The sequence below is a fragment of the Schistocerca nitens genome, chromosome 2 (genome assembly GCF_023898315.1).
Source record: "Schistocerca nitens isolate TAMUIC-IGC-003100 chromosome 2, iqSchNite1.1, whole genome shotgun sequence".
NCBI lineage: Eukaryota > Metazoa > Arthropoda > Insecta > Orthoptera > Acrididae > Schistocerca > Schistocerca nitens.
In genome coordinates this window covers 326,030,657-326,056,509 of record NC_064615.1, presented here as the reverse complement: position 1 = coordinate 326,056,509, position 25,853 = coordinate 326,030,657, and the positions used below count along the sequence as shown (strand labels likewise).

The following is a 25,853-nucleotide window of genomic DNA, read 5'->3' as shown; positions in this document are numbered from 1 at the left end:
CGTGTTTAATAACTCTGCTTTAGTGGTACTGTCATCATTGACTTCACCGTTGTTATCGCGCAGTGAAGGTATTGATTCCTTCTTGCCACTAGTGTGCTTTATGTTGACCAGAATCTCTTTGGCTTTTCTGCCAGATTTCGAGACAGAATTTCGTTGTGGAAATTATTAAAAGTATCTCGCATTGAAGTACGCGCCATATTTCGAACTTCTGTGAAACATTGCCAATCTTTGGGAATTTGCGTTCTTTTAATTGCACATAAAAATAAATGATTGCAGTTTCAGAAAAATTTGATGATTTATTCCAGAGAAAGAGCTTCACTAACTGAGCATATCAATAACGCGCTGGTTCATCTCTGGCTTTATGCGAGCAGTTATTCATCTTTACATACGTTTAAAGACTTGATGGATGTCCTCATGAGGACTATCGTGCCAAATTCTGTCCAACTGGAGCGTTAGATCGTCAAAATCCTGAGATGACTGGAGGGCGCTGCCCGTAAAGCTTCGCACGTTCTCAGTTTTGGAGAGATACGGCGACCTTGCTGGCAAGCACGAAGCCAAGAAGTAGAAATTCTCGCCTCTTTCGGGTGGCCGTTATCTTGCTGGAATGTAAGCCCAGGGTGACGTGCTATGAGGGGCGATAAAACGGCGGGTAGAATATCATCGATGGCAACCAAGGGGGTCCTGATATCAAAAGAAATGGCAACCCATACCATCACTCCTGGTTGTTGGGCTGTATGGCTGGCGACGTTCAGTTTGGTATCCGGGACGACCCCAGACACGTCTTCACTGGTCATCGACTCTTAGTTGAAACCGGGACTCATTGCTATACACAATTCTAGTGCATGTACGTAAACGTAGGCTCCCGCGGCCGTTGTCACAGTCAGTAAAATTCTTCTGGGTTTGCGGCTGCATTGTCAACTATAAAACTACCATGTCGGCGTTGTTTTAATTTGTATCTTGTTTATAAATGTGTATTTCATTGTCAAATTAATAAATATGGTATTAGCATCTCCACTCCGCACAGCTATCCCGTTGTCGTATCGTTTCATATATACCAATAAAGTGAAACATGTTCGACCAGGAATCTTACTGACAGGAGTAGAATTCAATAAAATTCCTCTGGGTTTGAGGCAGCATTGTCAACTATAAAATTCTGACGTTTCGGTGACTATTGCAAGACGCCTTCCTCCTTGCTAACTGCTGAATGAGCACTAGTTTGGGTACTTGCATACTAAGGAGGAGTGCTGTCATTGGATATGAGGGTGAAGAGGATGGGTCTTAGGTGTATTTTTATTGGTTTTTCTTTTCTTTCAAAAGTACTACAAAAAAAAGCTACAAAGAAAAGCGTGTCTCGGATACGGATCTGATGGTCAGTTTTGATGTGAAGTCTTTATTCACGAATGTACCCGTGACGGACACCATGAACATTTTAAAGGAACGCATAGCACCTGATATCTGCGAGCTAGAGCGCCACTGTTTGGCGACCACCTATTTCAGATGGAAACGGGATTTCTATGAGCAGACGGACGGTGTAGCTATGGGCTCCCCTCTATCGCCTGTCACAGCAGACGATTTTATGCAAGCGTTCGAAGTAACAGCACTCCAGTCCGCAACATTACGTCCAGAATGCTGGCTACGATACGTTGACGACACCTTTGTCATCTGGCCACACGGAGAAGCTTCAGAACTTCCACCAACATCTCAATCAGCAGCAGAGCAAAATCCACTTTACCATGGAGATAGAAAAGAACGGGGTATTGCCTTTCCTCGACGTGGAAGTTTTCCGTAAGCCTGGCGGGAAGCTTGGACACAGAGTTTACAGGAAGCCCACCAACACGGACAGGTACCTGCATGCATCCTCACAGCACCATCCTACGCAAAAGAAATCGGTCCTGCAAACTTTAACTAAGGCGGCCTACAGGATCACTGATGAACATAGTCTCAAAGCTGAACTACAGAACCTCAGGTCCATTTTTGGAGCTGATGGCTACGAAATGAGAATGATAAGTAAAACTATGGTGCCGAAGGAGGACGGCAGCAGGGATATGCAGAACGAAGCACGGCGCACCGTCCAGCTACCATACATACAAGGGGTTGCTGAACGTCTGGGCAAAATTCTCCGTCGGTCAGGTATTTAGCCGATTTTTCGTAGCAACAACAAAATAAAAGACGTTCTGGGCTCTACGGAAGATGCAATTGACAAGTTTAAGGCCGCCGGAGTTTATGAAATCGGGTGCGAATGTGAACTGGTGTATGTAGGTGAGACTGGGCGTCCAATAAGCACAAGGTTATCTGAACGCGAGAGTTGTATCCGTCTCAAACGATACAACAAATCTGTTGTGTCAGAACACCAGGAACAGTGCAGGATGAACTCGAATTCCGAGAGGCCCGCGTACTGGCGAAACAGCCGTTTAGTTTGAGAAGGAAGATCAGAGAGGCTATAGAAATAGCCAAGCGACCCGACAACATGAGTAGAGAAGACGGGTACCGACTTCCAGCGTCTTGGCTGCCATCTCTGACAGCTTTGCGGAAGGACAGCTCAGGCAAAGCACCAGGCGCGCAGTAGGCCACAGCTGTGGAGGGTACACAACGTGCTGACGCGCCCTAGTCGATACTAGGCGGATAGTAAACAGCGCTACGCTGCAGTCGTCGCTCAGTTTCCTATTCGCCGATTTCCACCAATGGCAAAGAATAAAGGCAACTGCAATGGAAAACGCCTGTTTCCGCCAATGACAACATGCAATGCAAAGACCAATAAAAAGAACACCTAATACCCTTCCTCCTCACCCTCATATCCAATGACAGCACTCCTCCATAGTATGCAAGTAACCAAACTAGTGCTCATTCAGCAGTTAGCAATACATCCTGAGGAAGGCGTCTTGCAATAGTCGCCGAAACGTCGGAATTTTATAGTTGACAATGCGGCCTCAAATCCAGAAGAACTTTATTGAATTCTACTCCAGTCGGTAAGACTGCAGGTCGAACATGTTTCACTTTATTAGTCTATATGAAATGATACGACAACGGGTTAGTTGTGGGGACTGGAGATGCTAATATCACATTCCTTAATTTGACAATGAAATACAGATTTATTAACAAGATAAAAATTAAAAGAACGCCGACGTGCTATTACTTTCATTTCCTTACATGTAACAGATTCAGATAAATCATCATACCCATATTGATGTAAGGGCTGCAATCCTTTAAAAAAAAATTTAAAAAGTGGAAGACTGTGCTCATCACACTGGAACGTCCCCTTAGAAAAATTTATGAATGACTGTGCTGATAAACCTCTTACGTTATTTGATTTTCAAACAGCTGAGCAGAACTGAACGTACTCAGACATTTCTCTCTTTACTTATTCTGATCAACGCTAAACTGACACACAATATTTTTAGCGCAACGCAATCTGACTTTCAATAATCTCTACAAAAGAATGGCCCTGACTAACAATAACCTATACCTTTCATGAATCACTTACCTCACAAAAGTCTTCGTTACTCGAACTACCGCAATACAGCGAGCGCCAATACTTCCAGCTAAATAAAAGGTTCCAACTACTGAAGGCACTAACTACTGATAGGCATACTTAGCAAATGAAAGATTTTGATAGAGAACAAACAATGTATTTACCTTAATAGTGTTCAAAAGTCATTATATATATATATATATATATATATATATATATATATATATATATATATATATATATAATCAGTTCATGACATCCAGTCTTACAAATTTACTATCTCTGATGGACACACGTCCAAATCATCCGCTCTCAAAACTCGGCCATCTCTCTCCCCACATCCACCACTGCGGTCGGCTCACCTCCAACTGCCCAACACTACAATAGCAAATATTCCAACAATGCCAACTAGCCAAAGAAATCACACAGCAGTCAGTGATTTTTATATAGAGCGCTACGTGGCGTTACCAATATAAAAACCAAAACAGCGTACTTACAACAAATGTAAAATAAATTCAGGTGCGTTTTATTGCCGGCCTGGGTGGCCGAGCGATTCTAGGCGCTACAGTCTGGAACCGCGCGACCGCTTCGGTCGCAGGTTCGAACCCTGCCTCGGGCATGGATGTGTGTGATGTCCTTACGTTAGTTGGGTTTAAGTAATTCTAAGTTCTAGGGGACTGATGACCTCAGACGTTAAGTCCCAGAGTGCTCAGAGCCAATTGAACCAATTGATTGAGTTTTATTTTAAATTCTATGAAAACATTTCCATTTAAATCAAAACATAGCGTCAATCAAATTCTGCAGAAGTTATAACAGTAAAAAATGTAAATGTCGTATGAAATCACACGGGATGGGTTCAGGTACGGAGCGCAAAGGGTGCTTTTACTCCTCCCATTTCCTCGCAGATATGTGAGAGTTATATCGTATGTGTACTTGTGATATGTAGGTGAGCGTAATGATCCCTTGGGGTATAATGTTATGTTTATGTTACATGGTGATAATGAGAGAAGGGAAATGGCGAAACCCGCTGCCGGCACATAGCATGGTCCTCTCGAACAGCACCAAGGGACACGTCGAGGTTAGCATCCCCATCCAACGGACTGATGACAATCAACAGTGTAGCATGTCTTGCTGAGAGGTTTGGTATTTAATCCAGGGCACTGGCGAAAAGACTGGTGATCATGAATTTTAAGCCACCACTTCCCCTACCCTTGCCGGCCAAACACCGGCAGTGAAAATTTCCTCCATTACCAGGATTTGAACCGGCTTATCTCCGAAACAAGCACCACCGCATAGGCGTGCGCTAGCGTCCTCAGCTACGGAAGAGGGTACTGCCAACCGCTAAAATATTGAACGAAACTGAGTACAGCTCGCGCTACTAGTAACTACCAACTGGCAATAACGCATAAGAGGAGATAAGTTACAAGTAACAGGGCTCTCATTCTCAACAGCAGCTAGCGGAACCGACTAACTACATTCGAGAACATAATTACTAGCTTAGAAAATCAATAACAGCTTCAATAAAACTAACGTACCAAACACACTGCTGAATAAAAAGTCAGTTTGATGAGAACAGTAGTATTCCTCTTTCCTGTTGCTGACAATGTCCACAAGCAGCAAAATCCGCGTTGATACCAATGAGGACCCTATCGACGTAATTCCAGCTGAATGTACAGGTCAGGCACGGTACTCGATAGCCGCGCAACTTCTCCAGGGGCTGACCATGCGCGCATCATGTCTCCTTTCCCAGTTGCCGCTGCCGCAGCCCTGTTCACCGTCCTGCTGGAAACTCGCTATTTGAGACTATACCATAATAACGGGAAGTTCTGGGTCTAGTAAAGCACGGGATACAACCCGTCGGCTTTGACCAATGACGTCAGAATTTGCCAGAGATCATTTATTACACAGATGTAGCAGCTGACAAGGGTTTTCAGAAACAAAGGAATACGAGAGACAAAAAATATGGTTGACATATATCAAGGCAAGTAGTATTTTCACGTTAAGGATATCGCTTGTTTGTATCGTATTATTTCTGTGGAAAATGAAGGGGAAAAATGGATGGTTCAAATGGCTCTGAGCACTATGGGACTCTACTGCTGTGGTCATAAGTCCCCTAGAACTTAGAACTACTTAAACCTAACTAACCTAAGGACAGCACACAACACCCAGCCATCACGAGGCAGAGAAAATCCCTGACCCCGCCGGGAATCGAACCCGGGAACCCGGGCGTGGGAAGCGAGAACGCTACCGCACGACCACGAGATGCGGGCGGAAAAATGGATGGAAATATTGGTAGCATAGTATATCTCACGTCACATGTCTATGGGTTGTATCTCGAACCTCATTAGAACTGTATTGGCTAACTGCAGTACGGGATACAAGTTTAGCGTACATCGATTTCTTCGTTTTCGTTAGCATTAATATCCTGTTGTTCAGTTGAACTACATAGGTCAACTGAAGCACGGGATACAAATTTTACACGTGCTGTTTCTTTCGCCTCCGCTACCACTAATAGTCTGTTCTTACGTAGATAGTAACTCTACCGATGGCAGAAGGAGCTACGTACTTAATATTTGTATCCCATACTTCCGTTGACCTATATATATGCACACTGCTAACGAAAACGTGGAAATGGACGTACGTTACATTTGCAACCTGTACCTCAGTTCAACTACGCGAAGAGGCAATAAGATGACACATATACAATTTGTATCCCGTTCTTCACTATGGAGTACAGTTTCTTTTTTCTCGCCTTCGATGCTAATAGTGTCGACTGAAAGTTGTAGTTTCGATCACAGCTGTTACAAGAGTATCTCATTCTTTAGTTGAGGTATATAGCTATACACAACATTTGTAACCTGTTCTCCAGTTGACATATATTGGTAAATCTCTTCAGTGTTACATATGTCGTTCTTTTCGAATAGATAGCGTCAGTGTAAAGGTCAACTGAAGGACGGGATATAAATTTTAATTGTTTCGGGCGTTTCGCCTTTACTATTACTAGTACAGATTCGAAAAAATCGCACTGATACTAGTGCTGGGAAACGAAAGAAGAACGACAGCTGCGAAATTTCTATTACGCACTGGAGTACACGAAAACATACGTAATGGTGTAATACAACAATGAAATACGTCTAAATACTCAAACGCAGTAAAAGAAAAAATTGGAAAACTGAACTTACCACACGGGAACTTCTTAAAAGAACCGAAGCTCGCCTAGAAAGACATCAACAAAAATCACATACCCACATATACAACAAACAAAACATTACGAAAACACACACACACACACACACACACACACACACACACACAGATACACACAAACGCAGGAACACATACACGCACAGACACATACATTCACCCCACCCCCACATCCCATCTTAATGTGAAATTAGTTAACGTATTTCCGACGGTACATCTGCCCCACACGTTCAACAAAACATTTAAATGGGCAATATGATTGGGAAATACTACGCCTCCATGAATATTCGTCTAAGTGGCTTTGAAGTGTGAAATCCGGCGTTTCCCATTCCCTACAAGAGATTTCACAGCTGACCAATAACCCTCTATGCTATTTGTGCAAGCCCCTGTGGACAATGATCTGAACTCAATATTGTGATTAACTACTAGATGCTGATAACCCCTTTCCCCTAAATCCCTATATGAAGAAAAAACATCTGAAATTACAATGGAACCCTCTGCAACGTGATTTTCAATTAAGCTGGCCAAAACTTCCTTCCTTCGATTGGGTACTACTTTAAACACTACATCGTCACACTTATGATATGGAACAACAGCCCCCCAAACCCATAATCCCACCAGAGATTTCCCCCTGTTGCACTTGCTTTTGCCAAAATGCGACTCGTCAATTTCAACCATAACATCCCCCTCCCCCCCCCCCCCCCCCAAACGGCCCCTATATTTCATGTATTCGCCACAAACTTCCCTACAAAAAGAGTATCAATCCACAACTGTACGATTACTCACACGACATTCATGGGCACACAGCCACACAGGGTATCTCAAACACCAACAGTAGGCCTACGTGATTTTCATAATGTCTCTCAAGGCGAGCTTAGATTTTTCGAACCAAGTCCCTCGTCTAATGGACCGCCACAACCGATCTTAGCTGCAGCACCATACGAATAAGTCGTGAGTACGGCGACGAGATACACTTGTGAGGCGCATATCTTCACCGCACTCACGATATCGAACATACTCGGCAACGAGACCACACATTTGCAAAAAACAAATCGTGTCCGCCACCATGTCTACGCCCATAGCCTCTCTCAAATGATGCAGCTTCATCGGAACGGATAAGTCCATACCTACAAACGAAAATGAGATACTAAAAATTGTCCTAAAATAAGAAACTAATATTCCAAATTACCTCAATATCACTAAGAATGAAATTAAGTACTGAATGAATTGCAAACAACCAATTATTTAAATAAATGCACACGAAGAATTTTTTGAGCAACATGTAGCGATTTCTTTTAAATTCACATTCAATTATTTTAATGTACAATGACAGCGCTTATCCGGAACACAGAACTGTTTTATTATGTATGGCTGAAGGTGAAGACACGGTTATCTATGAGTAATGTATGACGTCATTGGTCAAAGCCGACGGGTTGTATCCCCCACTTCACTAGACCCGAAGTTCTATACAAAATAAGAGAGATAATCTTTTAACTATACACTATTTGGTCAAAAGTATCAGGACGCCCCTTTTTAATGAGAAACTGACTAGTAGGTGTCACGTACAGGCATAAAAGGAGGCGAGAAGTAATGTGTTGTGAAGAGAGAAGCAGTAACAGCAAAATGGGTCGATTGGGAGGTAAGTGACTGTAAACGTGGACTAGTCATTGGATATAACCTGAGTAACAGACACATCAGCGACGTTTCAGTCCTTCTAAGGCACCTCAAGGTCACTGTCGGTGATGCGATTGCAAAGTAGAAACGCGAAGGAACGAGCACATCTGAAGAAAGACCAGGCAGACTTCATGTACTGACGGGCAGGTCAATCGACAATTCGGACGGTGGTTGTAAAAAATCGCATGAAGTCAGCGGAAGGAATCACTCGTTAGCTCCAAAGTGCTACCAGGCAGTCCAGCCTGCACAGTGTACGTATGGAGTTAAAAAGAGTATCCGAGCATCTTCTCAGAAGGCACACATTTCTGTAGTCAGTGCTAACCGACGTTTGAAGTGGCGCAATGGTCAGCACACTGGACTCGCATTCGGGAGGGCGACGGTTCCAACCCGCGTCCGGCCACCCTGATTTAGGTTTTCCGTGATTTCCCTAAATCGCTTCAGGCTAATGGGTGCATGGTTCCCTTGAAACGACACGGTCGACTTCCTTCCAAATACTTCCCTCATCTGTCGCGACCGATGACCTTGCTGTTTGGTTCCCTCCTCCAAATCAACCAATCGACCAAAGAACGATGCCACTGGACAGTGGATGACGGGAAACTCAGGTAGTCCGATGGAAGCGTTTGGCTTTGGTGAACACTTGGAGAAAGTTACCCGTCATCGTGTGTACTGCTAAGAGTGAAGCACAGAGGAGGTGGTGTCACGGTATGGAGGTATTCTTTGTGGTTACAATGTGGTTTCCTTATTGCACTGAAAAACTGACAAATGTGGAAAAACAAAAACGCTTCACAGCATTGTGTGCTGCATACAGTAGAGGAACAGTTCAGAGACAATCATTATTTGTATCACCATGACAGTGCACACTGTCATAACGCGGCATTCGTGAGGCAATGATTTGTGAACAATTTCACATCAGAAATGGACTGGCCTGCCCAGAGCCCTGTCATGAACCCAGTGGAACACCTTTGGGATGACTCAGAATGTCGACTTTGCTCCAGACTCGTGCCTCTTGAGGAAGAATGAGCTCCCAATCCTCCACAAACCTTCATAAATCTCATTCTAAGTATCCCAGAAGAGGTCAAGAAGTCACAAAGGCGAAGGGTGGACACACCCCATGTTAAAGTCCACTAATAGGTGTCAGGATACTTTTGTCCAGGTAGTGTACATACAATGGTATGATACATGAAGTCATTCCTGGTAGCACACTTACGTTGCCTTACTACTTATAACTATAAAATTCCGATTTACCGTTTTGTTTTATGTTTCCTAGTCCTTTCGTGTGCCAGTTGCCCCTTGTGTAAATACACTCATGCTCATAAATTAAGAATTATGCTGATACATGATGAAACAACGCTCTGGTGGGCGGTTTGCGGTCTTAAATCACCGCGGGGTATGACCATGCGGCGCATTTGACCTGCGGTCGTCGCACGGTGGCGCTGGCAGCAGTACGCAGAGGTGTGTTGGTGCATGTCAGAGTACGGTGCAGCGAGTAAGTGTGGAGACGTTTTCAGACGTGCTAAGGGCGACTGTGTGTTGAAAATGGCTCAAAGAACACGTATTAATGACGTTATGAGGGGTAGAATACTAGGGTGACTGGAGGCTGGTCAAACACAGCAGGTCGTAGCACTGGCCCTCTGTATGCCACAAAGTGTGATCTCAAGATTATGGCAACGATTCCAGCAGACAGGAAACGTGTCCAGGCGCTACAGTACGGGACGTCCACAGTGTATAACACCACGAGAAGACCGATATCTCATCATCAGTGCTCGCAGACGGCCACAGAGTACTGCAGGTAACCTTGCTCGGGACCTTACCGCAGCCACTGGAACAGTTGTCTCCAGACACACAGTCTACAGACGACTGAACAGACATGGTTTATTCGCCTGGAGACTTGCAAGGTGCATTCCATTGATCCCTGGCCACAGGAGAGCCCGTAAAGCCTGGTGTTAAGAACACAGTACATGGTCATTGGAACAGTGGTCCCAGGTTATGTTCACGGACGAGTCCAGGTATAGTCTGAACAGTGATTCTCGCCGGTTTTTCATCTGGCGTGAACCAGGAAACGGATACCAACCCCTTAATGTCATCGAAAGGGACCTGTATGGAGGTCGTGGTTTGGGATTATGATTGGTGCACATACACCCCTGCATGTCTTTGACAGAGGAACTGTAACAGGTCAGGTGTATCGGGACGTAATTTTGCACCAGTATGTCCGCCTTTTCAAGAGTGCAGTGGGTCCCACCTTCCTCCTGATGGATGATAACGTACGACCCCACCGAGCTGCCATCGTGGATTTGCACTTTGAAACAGAAGATATCAGGCGAATGCAGTGGCCTGTCTTTTCTCCAGACCTAAGCCCCATCGAGCACGTCTGGGATGCCCTCGGTCGACGTATCGCTGCACGTCTTCAAACCCCATAGGATCCTTCAGGAGCTCCGACAGGCACTCTTGTAAGAATGGGAAGCTATATCCCAGGAGCTGCTCGACCATTTGATCCACAGTCTGCCAACCCGTTGTGCGGCCTGTGTACGTGTGCATGGTGATCATATCCCATAGTGATGTCGGGGTACATGCGCAGGACACGGTGGCATTTTGTGGCACATGTGTTTCGGGACGGTTTTCTCAACTTATCACCAATACCGTGGAATTACAGATCTGTGTCGTGTGTGTTCCCTATGTGCCTATGCTGTTAGCGCCACTTTTGTGTAGTGCCACGTTGTGTGGCACCACATTCTGCAGTTATCCTTAATTTATGTGCATGAGTGTACAAGAAGCACACAAAAGGAAACGAGATAAATGAGAAAAGCAAGTGAACTGTCCGTCATTTCAAAATATTTGCAGTGACTGTTAATACATTTACCCCTCTGAGAGACAAGACGGTCAGTGCCTTTATGGAAAAATGTTCGCGGTTCCCTACAGTACCATAGCTGTACCCAGGCGTGAACCTCTTCGTCCAAAGCAAATCGACGGCCACGAATGTCTTTCTTCGGGGCTCCAAAAATAAGCAAATCGCGTGGGAAGAGATCTGGACTGTATGTGGGACGTGCAAGGGCTTCCCAGAGAAACTTCTGCCGCGCACTCGGAACAGCTTTGCCAACATGTGAGCGGGCATTATTCTACAACAAAATGATGCCATTCGTCAACGCTTTGGCATTTGTACCTATTGTCAAACTTTCCTGTTAACAGAATGTCAAATTTAGACATTTCTCCGGAAATAACCTTGCTCGTTGTACGCTGATCTTAACCTTCCTGCAGTGTTGTCTGAGACGTTATAGCAATGTAGAGGGTACTTGTGAAGTGGTATGTTGGTAGACGTTTGGGAGAGTGATTGATGTGGCCGTGGAGGAGTGTGTAAATGAGCGCGCGCGGATGTGCGTACATGCATGTCTGAAAATTGTCACGAAACAAGAAAGCGTCACTCATGTGAAACGCAGTATGTGGTTTCCCACGTGACTTGTAAGAAATCAGAATTCGAATTTCTAGATTTCCAATGGGTATCGTACCGTACAGGCCAGTGACAACGAGATGCGAGGGAGTGGAGCATTTTAGCTGATAGGCTACAAGAAAAAAATATTTGCCCAATGGGACAAGTCCAGAATGACCACGGATGCTGCCTCCGCGCGGAGTCTGTGAAGAGGTCAACTTACATATGGTTCCAGAAAAGTGTCTGCAGGATTTTCAGTAGTTCCAACGTAGTTGGCTGAAGTGGCTTTGTAACATTATTCAGCGTGCCGTGTTTTTCTGGTACTTCTGCACAGATGAAAGTAAGGAGATACTTCACTTAAAGGAAGGGTAGATTGACAGGAAAAATCATCACGCTTGTACCAGTCGCTACAGACCTGGCACCCTCTGCAGTTCGTGACTACATTCAAGTTTATATCAGACTCGGTGCGAGTTGTAGTTCTAGTGTACCCATCCTACCATATCCTCTCCAGCTTCTGCTGGTTTTTCATTCGCCGATCTCAATTTATCCTTTAGGAAGAAAATATTTAGAGCTGGAATCCGATGACGATGATGATGAATTTCTGTCTTGTTTTCTTAGCCTAAGTGCAATTTTAGTCCGTCTAGTGTAGGTGAAAGACTGGGCATGAATTCATCACGCCAATACGAAAGGAATACTGATGCTTCAGTGTACCACAGTGCAGGCAGGAAGTGTTCGTGCTGGTTACCATTCCTAAAATAATTTACCCAAGGGCGGAGAATACTTTAGGTGTATCCCGTCTTAACAGGGGGTGAATTTTTGCAAGCTCTTTTCTGTGCTGTGTGTTTATCACAGTACTGAGCCGCACCAGTTGACAATGTCAAATTCCGACTACATGTTTTCTTTTTGATTGTCAACTAGGACATCTCTGTGCCTTGACTGATATATTTATGTGCACTGCTGCAGCACCTTAAATATGATACGGTTATTTATTATAAATGTAATCTGTGGCACACGAGAAACATTCATATATTCATATATTAGAAGAAATGAAAAATGAAACGTATTTCTGGTAGTCGAAGAAAATTTTCGAAAAAGGGAGAATTAATTATCAGCAGTTCATACCCCTAACTTTCTGAGCTACGTTTTGACAATAATGTTTAATTTTCATGATGAAGTATTAACAGGTTGGTGCTGGGTGTGGTCGCAGCTGTGCAGACAGGTCGTCGTTGCAGGTGCGGATGGTGTCGCAGTTTGCGCAGACCAACGGCGGTGGCGTGATGGCCAACGGACGCGGCCGGCTGATGAAGAGCTTCTCGGAGGCGGGGGGCTGCTTTGCGGACGGCGCGGCAGGCGGCCCAGGGGCGGGGGGCGCGGACGACACGTCGCACGAGCCGCTGCAGCGCACACAGTCCGAGGAGCCGCCGCGCTCTCCCTTCCTCGTCACCACGCCGCCCCCGCGCAGCCCCATCCAGCAGCCGCCAGCCGCCGCCGCCGCCCCCACAGCCGCGCCTGCCTCGGCCCGCACCACGCCACGACACCGCAAGGCCTACAAAGAGGTAACTCTTCTAGGCCTGCTTGCAGTCGCTAGTTCCTCCTTCGTTTTGTACGACATAACTTTTCTTGGGTTATAATACTGCAAATTTTGAAAAGGGTATGAATTATACATTCTAAGACAAAAAAAATGGAGCCTTGAAGGATGAGTTATGCAAATTTCTCTCAAACTGGTATTCATATAGGTACCGATGGAAAATGCAAATTGTAAACTTTGGCAGCCACTGGATGAATGTATGACGCTGTAGAGCAATTTCACTGCACAGCTGGTAACGATAGTAAACAGGGGACATGTCGAAAACAGGGCAAAAAGTCTTTGCGAATTTCATCCCTTGAACTCAGTTCGACAGTTACTGTGCCTCGTAGACAGGAACGTGAACAATATAAGCAGATGTCAGTATTTGAAAGAGGACGTATAGCTCGGCTCAAAGAAGCCAGTTGGAGTAACCGGCGAATAGCTTGACATTTGAATAAGAGCGAGCCACCATTCGACGATGATGGCAGTATTCGATGAACCATGGCCGAACACTGTATCAAGAAAGAATGCTCAGTCCAGCTCTGAAGACGACGGAGATGAGAGCACCAAATTGACGTTTCAAGCTGTTCAAAGGAAAAATACAAAAAAAAATCGGGTTTGGTCATGGCAAAGAAAACCAAGGAACAGGCAAAGACGAGGTAAACAAAATATTTTACTTGATCTGCTCGGAGTAATCGGACCTGCGAAAAACGTTAGTATTATTCTAGACTCATGGAAATCCCTCATCTCTGACCCAATGATTCAACTTATTGTAGAAAATACAAACAAATTTATTCATACAATACAAGATATCTATTCTCATGAAGGGACGCTCAAGAGACAGACACAGTAGAAATGAAAGCCTTATTCGAGCTGCTTTATCTCGCTCGGGTGTACCACGCGAATCGTCTGAATCTCGACGACTTATGGCAGATGGATGACTTCCTAACCGTCATGAGTATAAAAATATTTCAGTTTTTAATGCGATCTATTCGTTTCGATGACTTGGAAACAAGAGGAGGACGAAGAAAAATTGACCGCCTAGCTCCTATAAGAATCATTTTTGAAGAATTCGTTGTGAACTGCCAAAAATGCTATTCACTTGGTGAAAATGTCACAATCGATGAAAAAATCGAGGCTTTTCGAGGTAGAAGCGGTTTCATACAATATATGCCAAAAAAGTCAAGCAAATATGGCATAAATTTATGCTTTGGTCCAGTCTCGGCTATATTATACATATAATATTTACGGTCCATTTAGTGCAAGCAATAAACCATCCGACGCTGTGAAAAGGTTAGCAGCACCCACTTTCTGCAGTTGGAGAAATATCACGGCCGACAATTGGTTTACGGATTACGATTTGGTAAAGGAATTGGCATAAAAAAAAATTTCATACGTTGGCACGCTACGTAAAAATAAGCCACAGATTCCTCCAAAATTCACAGCGTCCAGAAAGCGAGAGCCCCACTCAACTCTGTTTGGTTTTCTCAAAGAGACAACACTTGTTTCATACGTGCCAAAAAACTGCAAGAATGTTTTGTTGATATCCAGCCTTAACAATGATAGCAAATACGATGACGGAGCAGTTGATCTCAAGAAACCAGATATCATAACTTTTTACAATCACACAAAAGGAGGCGTTGACACTGTCGACAAATTTTGTGGGTCTTTCAACGTTTCGAGAAATACAAAGCGACGGCCTCTGGTGGTGTTTTTTTTCCATTATAACGTTACTGCCAAAATTCATTTATGATCTAGAAAGGATACACCAGCAATAATCTGAAGAGAAGAAAATATTTCAGAAAGCTTTCAAACGAACTTGTGCAGGAAGATGTAGAAAGGAGAAGTACTCAGGGAGGAACGATCACCACGATAAAATAAGGTAAATCAGAGCTCGTACGGAAAGATATAGGTTTTCATTCTTTCCGCGCGCTATACGATATTGGAATAATTGAGAATTGTGAAGGTGGTTCCCTGAACCCTCTGCCAGGCACTTGAATGTGATTTGCAAAGTATACATTCAGATGTAGATGTAGATGTAGGAGACCTTCGTACAAAAGTTTTAAATGTGTCACACACAGAAAATGAACACCAACAGCAACAAGGACGAGGAGAACAAGATGAACTAAGGAGCCTCTGAAAAAAAAAAAAGTAGGCCATGTTTAGTTGATAATAAAACGAGAATCACCCGTTTCGCCGGGTGCGGTGGTCTAGCGGTTCTAGGCGCTCAGCCCGGAACCGCGCGGCTGATACGGTCGCAGTTTCGAATCCTGACTCGGGCATGGATGTGTGTGATGTCCTTAGGTTAGTTAGATTTAACTAGTTCCAAGTTCTAGGGGACTAATGACCTCAGAAGTTGAGTCCCATAGTGCTCAGAGCCATTTGAACCATTTGAACCATCACCCGTTTCAGATGTGAAATATGTGGATACTTCATTTGTTTACAGCACTCAAGAAATGTTTGCATTAACTGTATTCCAACTTCTAAATAACTTTAGTACACTGAGAAACCAAAATTTCAAGCGTAATTGTGTATAAATTTGACATTCGTACACTGAAAGAATCGGTACCTCGAAATGCTTTGGGAAGAAAATGCGTGGTATGAAAAATAACTTGATTTTTAAATAAATTTTTTACCTAGCTCTTGTTTGTATAACCCATGAATAATAGCTAATATTACTTTTACGATAAAAATTTAATGCTTAAAAAGACGTAAAGTTTATTAATAACAAGTGGTATCTGCGAGATACGGGCGGCGGCCATTGTACGACCAGAAGGCGCACCTATCGGAAGGTTAATCTGAATAACTGTGTTACAGCGAGCTCGACATGCTGAAAGAAATGGTCTGTGTGATCATCGTCCCAAGATCCACTGGCCCTCCACAACACTGCGTTCCGCAGCGTATAAAATGACTTTTTTTATAATAATATGAGTATTTATATATGTGTTTGGAGAGAGAGAGAGAGAGAGAGAGGGGTTGATTTTTGATTGAGGTTTTTACTTTAAGTCGTAACTGGTACCTGAATTCTGGTTGCTGCCTCCTTGAATTATCAGCTTCTGCATCAGTTGGTGACGTATTACAATTTGGAGGAAGTTATTGTTCTTTAAGGTTTAAAATACAACTTTGTTAGTTACTTGGCCGTATTGCGGATAGCTTTGAGCCCAAGTTTTCGTAGCTTTTCATACCTAAGGGACCACTGTTGTAAGTAAATAAGATCAAACAGCAATCTGATTTTCGTGAGAAAAGGAGATTGCTTAGCACACAGACTTCCTTCAAACTACACGTCCTGCTACATCAAAATTGGTCAGAACATAATCCATTTACTGTCATTAAGAAATTATGAGAGATTGTTACTTATTGAATGAAAACTATAGAGAATGCATTTCTTTTCCTGTATTTTAGTGAACTTTGTACACTTACAATTCTGTCGATTGATAGACGGCGACGACAATGAAGTTCACCTCCTTTTCCAAAAACAAGATATTTCTATTCTTCACCTCCAGAAAATTTGTATACATAAATGTTTGGCAACTCTTACACATACTTTACTCGGTTTTATCACTAAAATATCAATTTTCATTAAATGTAGCAATATATTCTGAGCGACGGCCTAGCAACACGTCCTCTTTCCACAAGGTACAGATTAACAGTTCTCTCTTTTTTTAATAAACCAATTGTCTTCTTTTAGTTTTTAGAGTCCATACTCAAAGATTCACTTGTACTATCGTTGCGGGGATTGTGCGCTAAAGAGTTTCTTTCTGTCCAGCTGCGCTTCAATTCACTTCAAGTACTTTTTGAATCAAATTTACATTTACGGTATTTACATACATTACTAAGCTTCTCAGAATAAAATCAGGCACAAATTAGTTAAAGAAAAAAGCAATGAGGCACACATAACATTACAAGCGCTGCTTGGAGAAAATCGGATACGTTCGCCTGGGGCAAAAAGACTAAAACGTCGGTCAGTGAGAGCAGCTCGGAATAAAAGCGTATGCTCGATTTTCAACCGACCAGATTCCCGTGCAGATTCACTAGATTTTGGACTTCTTAATAAAGAAAGCCATCAATATCAGGCCTCATAAACAGAGACGATGACTGCCAACTGAACTCCGCTTGGGACCCGCTACTGCACGGAACACGCTGCGAGGGCTCCCAGCTGAGAGTTATCCACACCGCATGCCAGGTGCCGCCTGGAAGACCACGCCGGGATTCGAACGCGGTCGATCCTCTCTCCCCCCCCCCCCCCCTCCCTCCTCAATCCCACTCGGATTCGCACGCGGTTGATCCCACCCCTACACTCTCACCCGGCCTGTCGCGAGGGGCGGGTGTGACCAGTCCCTCAGAATCGCCTGTGTACTGTTTCGACACTTCGCACGAGATGCTAGGAGTGACACTCATCGAGATGTCGCACCATTTTGATGGTCTCATCCGGCAAGAAATGAAAGAACTTTTTATTGATTGCATCTGTTTGTCCTCCTGTAGCTGATCACGGGGTTATTTTTAATGATTTAATGAGCACTCTGTTCCAGGCTATTACCCCGTGGCCTTACGATGGGTTGTTGAAAACCAACGTCTCGTCCTCGTCTCCTGCGTACATCTACAAGAGGGTTTGTAGCTTTTTCGAATGTCCTATATACGACACAGTTCCCTACTGACTAAGTAAAATTCAATTTCTGCTTGTTCCCGCGCAGAGCGTCGGCGTCACTCGTTTTGAAAACTCTAGCGCAATTGGCTGTTGTCGGTTGCTGTCGTCCGCTGTTGGTATCATCCCGTGGTGGAGAACTGGTACACACCTTCTTCACCACCGGAGTCCAAATACCATTCAGTTTCGCACACTCCTTGTTCCGTTTAAAATTATTGAGGTCTCTCTGTATAGCTTTTCATAGTATCCGTTTGTGACTGGCAGTAAACGAGTCTTATCATATCAAATACGGTAGTCCCATGGTTGCATAGCATGTTATGCAACATCTGACCCGTCAGTTTCCGACTTTCTGCTGATGCTGTAATTTTCTTCCAAACGACTTTCGACTCGTCTTTAAGGACTACCCAGTCAAAAGGAAGTGTAGCACTCTTCCAGCACTGGATGATAATAGCAGACGACAGCAACCGACGACAAGCTGAAGTTTACAAAACGTGTGACGTCACAGCTAAGCGAGGGAGATCGCGAAACGAAATTTTGGTTTAGTCACTAGTGAGACAGGGTGCGTATACAAGGGCCTTTGAAAAAGTTACAGTTCCCTCCTCCGCTCTCACCACCCGCCTTGAAGATAGCCCACGCAGACGGGTGCGAAACGTTGGATTTCAAAAAGACATTCACCGGATCACAGCACAATAGCCCACAATACTTAAATAAGTTTGACATTTCTTGGCGTGAAAGTTTACATTTTACAATTAATGAAAACTGCAAGAATACGTCAAAGGTCTCCTTTCACCTTCTCTCTGGTTTCCTAATCTTCATGCTCGTCGACAGCAGAAATCTCTGTACTACTCTCCCAGAAGTTCAGTAGCTTGTCACAACAGCATCCCGCAACTAATGTACGGTTATTTCAATTTGCCGCACCAATTTCGGATGTCCTGCTTATTTTCAAGGAACTATAAACCTTCTTTTAGACCTGTAGCGACTTTGAAAGCGCTTTAACAGTTTGTAGTCATGGTGTAACACCCACTTGTGTTGCCCAATCTTTCGTGTAAGCCTCACTTAATGCCGTACACAGAGCACAAGGATTGAGTACTGCTGATGTAAACACGGTGTCTGTAATGTCATCGTGGCCTGCCTGTGCAGCTTAATGTGCAGCACTCTAGCTTGCAAGATGGGCAAGGTGAGCAAGATGCAAACCGACTCCGCACTGCTGAGTTACGACCGTTGTTCCGGTACGCAGAGTAGCGTAGTTTTAGGTGCTTTCCCACACTCGTTTAGGCAAATGCTGGGCAAGTCCACAATCTCCACCTCTGAAAATACGACACACAAAGAGCTAAAACAAGGTAAAGCACAGCAGAAAGTTTTCAAGATTTGCGCGCATGACACTCCTCAGCTTTACTGACGACTGAGAAGATTGGAAGCTCAGCCAGCCACAAAGTTTAAACACATTAATGTGCCAAACCACCGAAAAGGAGTGGGCACCGTATGGCTGGATAAACTCTAGGAGAGAGAGAGAGAACTGAAATCGTGTGCGGCAGTCCAACATCAAGAGAGAGCATGCCCGCATGTGAATGTAGGTCAGCTGCCTCACGGGATCCTGCTGCGACCGGCTAAAAAAACAGCGCATCCACAACTGGAAACAAATGGTCATCAGCCCGTGAGGGCACACGCTGTTGCACATGACTTAACAGTCAGTGTAGAGTTTATTCTTCACTTGAATAGCTGACTGCAGAAACAACAGTAGTCCACTTTTTGCCCATACTGAGTTAAGAGTTGGTTTCCATACTTTGAAGCTCTCTCCATGGAATGAATGCAGAAAGAACTTTTGTTCTGCATTCTTAATGGAAGAAAATAGATGCAAAGGTATGAGTGAGAGGAGGAACGACACTTGTCGAGGACTAGCGCTATTTCAGCAGCCGCCGTTGGCGTGTGTGTTCCCTGATATTACCCCAGTATTGCCGTGATTATGCATTGTTAAAGCCCATCGATTATGTATGTGTAGATTTTGGTAGTAAGAGCTTAAAGAGAAAAAAGGGTGTAAAGAATATCGAGAACAAAACTAAATCATAAAAAGATCACGAATAAAAGTTTTTGAGTACAAAAATTACAGTACCAAGTCGGTTTCCAAAGAAAATATTGGTGAAAAAATTCTGATAATGAAGCTTATTTATTATTAAAGTTGTAATTTAACGTTTTATTTTGTTACTGAATGCTGAGGAAAAAGATGAAACATTTTCAAATTCCTAATACATGATTTCAAAGTATGGACAGGATTCTTATATTCAAGGATGTATTTCTGTACATGATATTCCCAGATGACAGGAAGGGTACCAGAAGAGGGTAAGTACCAACGGGGATGCAACAACTTTCAACATTTCGTTAATTCCATCATTGGACAACCTGAGGTATGTAAGTAAGCTTCCTTAGGCATCCACGTCGCCACAAGCCAAAGGCCCAGGAGGGTAAGCATTCTACTTGCTTATGGAAAATCCCCTGCTGATGAGAGAGGTAAAAATTCATCAGCAAATCAAACCAGTGGTGCAGGAATAATTACGAATTATTGACAGGTAAATTTGTATCCCCAAAATAAAATTCACTGTGACACAGGAGAACAGCATTATTTAAACTGCCAACTAAATGTCAAAATCATGCACAGGCAATGCAAAATACTACACCACAAATAAATTAACATTAAGTATGAATTTTATTTGAATATCTTCAAAGAACCGTTTTAGTTTACATCTGGTCGCCCGCAAGAAAACAGACGAACTCAAGACTTCGTCATTTACTTCCCTGAAGAGCACCTATCCTTCAATAGGCCTCTGAGCTCTCTAGTAGACACTAAAGATCCTGGCAGAGAATAAGAGACATGGAGACAAGCAGTACTTCACCAAGCTTGTCATTTACTGACTGTTTGTTTAGTAGTTACAAACCGATATTCAGAACCTGTGATCTAACCTTATAACAACAGCTTTTGCAGGGACAAACAATGAACCTAGTTTCCCTAACATAACATGTAACCTTACAAAAATAAACTGTTGAGCAACGTAGAATAATTTTTGTGAAAAGCAATTTGTTTCAAAAACAACACACATTGAATAACTTATAGGACTAAAATCATCTAATAATGTAATCATAACACCACTAAAAATAAGGTCTGGATATAATCAGAATATGTATCATACAAAGAGAAATTCAATTGACAAAGGAAAAAGAAGAAACATACAAAAAAACATTATTTTCGTTTTTCTCAAAACAAGCAGGCTTGGACTAGTTAGTGTTATTACTACAGTCAGAGATTCACTTGCATAAGAACCTTTGCATTTGAATGAGCAGATGAAATATTGCGGCCTGTTAATCGAACTATTTCTGAGCATTTTCTGTTGGTGTTTTGTAGTGCTTTTTTGCCCCACTATAAAAAATGCACACATACCAAAAATACCCATTCTGAAACTATTCCTGCATGTCGCTTAGTTTTTTAATGGTGTCGATGTTGACCGAATGTTGTTCACGTCAGTGGTTGTTACTTGTCGCGGCAGATCCTGATCGACTTCGAGCCGGCGCCGGTGGAGCGTCGGCCGCGGAAGCGCCTGCTGCAGAAGACGCTGTCGGAGGGTGAGATGCTGCGCGTGGGCGTAGGCCCGGTGGGCGGCGGTGGGGGCGGCACGGGCGCCACGCCCCCCGCCAGGCTGCCCCCCGACGAGCCGCTGGAGAAGCAGAAGCGCGCCTTTGCCTCCACGCCTGCCGGTACGTCACCAGCGCACCTCTTCTATACAAAGGCCACACGACAGTGGATCACATACTGCGAACGGTGCTACTGCTACAAGTGTTTCGGATTTCTGTTTGTGTTTGGATAACGGTTGCACTTGTGGAAGCAGTCGATCTTGCAGTGCCTGTGGATCGTGAGACTTTATGTGTACGCTATCAGATAAACCCCCTATTTAATGCAGAACTGATCGCTAGATGTCACCAGAGGCAGACCCGCCAATATAAAAGGAGGCAAAGAGTGTTGCGTTGTGAGCAGAAGCATCAATCATACATCCAAGAAGTGGAACTTTTCGGCAAATCGATTTAGTGGACCGTGTCGTTCAAATACCTAGGCGTGATTCTCGACACTCGACTCACGTGCCAGAAGCCCGTCCAAGAACTTCGTAGCAAGGTGTCACAGCGACTAGGGGCATTATACCCCCACTTAAAGAAAGGTCTGTGCTCTCCGTCAGTTGTGGTCTCACGATATACAGGCTCTTTCTGCGACTCGGATGGATGTCTGGGGTAATGCAGTGAAATCCCATCTTAACTGGCTGCAAACTCTCCAGAATAAGACATTACGAAGGATTTGTCCTGTGCCTTGCAACTTTTCATCGGGTACCTTCACGATGCCGTTGGCAAACTGGAGGTCATTGACCATTTTAAAAAGATTGCCCAGTCTTTCTACATACAGACACGTGCGTCCGCTAACCTACTCATTCCCCTCTTAGGTAGAACCAACGTTCCTCTAGAACTTTAGAAATATCCAGTTGTCTTACTCAACAGGTTGTAAGGCGCAATAGAAGGTGGCTCTAGCGCAGCACCTGCACACAGCCAATGGCACACAAAATAACGAGATTAGAATTATAGTAATACCGTCAGCTGCGCACGTGCGTTGATACAGATCAACAGGGGCAGTTGAAAATGTGTGCCCCGACCGGGACTCGAACCCGGGATCTCCTGCTTACATGGCAGACGCTCTATCCATCTGAGCCACCGAGGGCACAGATGATAGTGCGTCTGCAGGGACTATCTCGCGCACGCCTCCCGCGAGAGTCACAGTCTCACCTTGTATGTCCACACACTACATTCGTAGTTTCCCACCCCAACACACTCATTACTCGTGGAAGACATTCTTCCAAGTCCCGTAAGAGTTCGGGGAATATGTGCGCATCTGCACAGAAGAAGAAGGTCATGGCCGGTATCGCCAGAACTATATACTTATATGGATATGGTGTCTGTTTTTTCGGACATTCCGAAAGAACAGACACCATATCCATATAAGTATAAAATAACGAGATGTCCTTACACACTTACAGTGATCAGCCAGAACATTATGACCAACTACCTAATACCCAGTATGTCCACCTATGGCACGGATAACAGTAGAGACGCGTCGTGGCATAGAAGCAGTGAGGGCCTTGGTGGGTCGCTTGAGGAAGGTGGCGCCACATCTGCACACACACACACACACACACACACACACACACACAAGTTACCTAATTCCCGTAAATTCCGGGAACAGGGACGTTGAATCACATCCCAGATATGTTCGATCGGGTTAAGATCTGACGACTTGGGGAGTCAGCACATCAAGTGGAACTCGCCACTGTCTTCCTCGAACCACTCCATCAAACTCCTGGCCATGTGACATGGAGCATTATCTTGTTTAAGAATGCCAGCTGCCGTCGGGAAGCTTGATCTTCATGAAGGGGTGTACGTGGTCTCCAACCAGTGTACGATACTCCTCGGCAGTCATGGTGTCTTGCACGAGCTCCTCTGGATCCATGGATGGCTCAAAAAATGGCTCTGAGCACTATGGGACTCAACTGCTGAGGTCATTAGTCCCCTAGAACTTAGAACTAGTTAAACCTAACTAACCTAAGGACATCACAAACACCCATGCCCGAAGCAGGATTCGAACCTGCGACCGTAGCGGTCTTGCGGTTCCAGACTGCAGCGCCTTTAACCGCACGATCCATGGATGCCCACATGAATATTCCTCAGTGCATAATGGAGCCGCTGCCAGCTTTTTTCCGTCCTGCAGTACAGGTGTCGTGAACTGGTTCGCCTGTCAGACTACGGATTTGCGCCGTCCTGTCGGCATGATGAAGAAGGTATCGGTATTCATCAGACCACGCAACCCTCTGCCACTGCGCTGATGGTAACGTGTCCATTTCAGTCGCAGTTGCCGATGTCGTGGTGTTAACATTGGCACATGTATGGATCGTCGGCTGCGGTGGCCATCATTAGGAGTGTCCAGTGCACTGCGTGCTCAGCCACACTTCTACTCTGCCCAGCATTACAACTTGATGGTAGTTGCACCTCAGTTCGCCGTATGTCCTGGTTCACCAGTGTGCACAGCCTATGACGTCCGACATCAGTAATGAGGGGTGGCCGCCCAAACCCACGACGCCTGGACGTGCCATCACCATGGTTTCGCCACGTGTTGAAAACACTCACCGCAGCACTCCTCGGACACACTACAAGTCGTGCAGTTTCAGAAATGGTCCTGGCGAGTCTCTGGATCATCACAATTCGCACTCGCTCTGACACAGATAGATCGCGCACCTTTCCCATTCTAAACATGGACAGCACGTTCACTGATGCTTCGTGCAGCGTGTGTGTTTCTAACTTCACGAAAGAAGACGAAGTAAATATTCCAGAATTCTAATCGAGAAAAGCTGCCAACGTGAGTAACGTAGAAGTAAATATCGTCGGAGTAGTGAAGCAACTTAAATTATTTAATAAAAGCAAGTCTTCTGGTCCAGACTGTATACCAGTTAGGTTCCTTTCGGAGTATGCTGATGCATTAGCTCCATACTTAACAGTCATATAGAACTGTTCGCTCGACGAAGGATCCTTACCCAAAGACTGGAAAGTTTCACAGGTCACACCAATATTCAAGAAAGTAAGTATGAGTAATCCACTAAATTACAGGTCCACATCGTTAACGTCGATATTTAGCAGGATTTTGAAACATATATTGCGTTCAAACATTATGAATTACCTCGATGAAAACCTTCTATTGACACACAGTCAACATTGGTTTAGAAAACATCATTCCTGTGAAACACAACTAGCTCTTAATTCACATGAAGTGTTGAGTGCTATTGACAAAGGATTTCAGATCGATTCCGTATATCTGGATTTCCGGAAGGCTTTTGACACTGTGCTACACAAGCTACTTGTAGCTCAATTGCGTGCTTATGGAATATAGTCTCAGTTATGTGACTGGATTTGTGATTTCCTGTCAGAGAGGTCACAGTTCGTAGTAATTGACAGAAAGTTATTGAGTTAAACAGAAGTGATTTCTGGCCTTCCCCAAGGCAGTGTAATAGGCCCTTTGCTGTTCCTTATCTATATAAACGATTTGGGACACAATCTGAACCGGTGTCTTACGTTGTTTGCAGATGACGCTGCCGTTTATCGACTAATAAAGTCATCAGAATATCAAAGCAAACTGCAAAACGATTTAGAAGAAATTGCGGAATGGTGCGAAAAGTGACAGTTGACACTAAATAACGAAAAGTGTGAGGTCATCCACATGAGTACTAAAAGGAACTCGTTAAACTTCGGTTACACGATAAATCAGTCTAATCTAAAAGCCATAAATTCAACTAAATACCTAGGTATTACAATTACGAACAGCTTAAATTGGAAGGAGCACACAGAAAAAGTTGTGGGGAATGCTAACCAGCGAGTGCCTTTTATTGGCAGGGCACTTAGAAAATGTAACAGACCTACTAAGGAGACTGCCTACACAGCGCTTGTCCGTCCTCTCTCAGAATACTGCTGCGCGGTGTCAGATCCTTACCAGGTAGGACTGACGGAATACATCGAAAAAGTTCAAAGAAAGGCAGCACGTTTTGTATTATCGCGAAATATGGGAGAGAGTGTCACAGAAATGATACAGGATTTGAGCTGGACATCATTAAAAGAAAGGCGTTTTTCGATCCGACGGATTCTTCTCACCAAAGTCCAAACACCAACTTTTTCCTCCGAATGCGGAAATATTTTGTTGACACCGACCTATATAGGGAGGAACGATTACCACGATAAAATAAGGGAAATCAGAGCTCGTACGGAAAGATATAGGTATTCATTGTTTCCGCGCGCTGTCCGGGATTGG

At 44.2% G+C, this 25,853-nt stretch overlaps 1 protein-coding gene and 1 non-coding gene across 2 annotated transcripts in view; one reads left to right on the top strand and one right to left on the bottom strand.

Moving 5' to 3' along the window:
* Positions 1-25,853, top strand: part of LOC126235011 (uncharacterized) — a 473,551-nt gene that overhangs the window by 45,411 nt on the left and 402,287 nt on the right. The window contains exons 7-8 of the mRNA XM_049943746.1: positions 13,001-13,217; positions 21,506-21,721. Of these exons, the coding sequence (XP_049799703.1) occupies positions 13,001-13,217; positions 21,506-21,721 (433 nt within the window). The remainder of the gene's footprint in view (positions 1-13,000; positions 13,218-21,505; positions 21,722-25,853) is intronic.
* Positions 22,651-22,725, bottom strand: Trnat-ugu (transfer RNA threonine (anticodon UGU)). Its single transcript has one exon. It is a non-coding gene; the product is annotated as a tRNA-Thr (tRNA).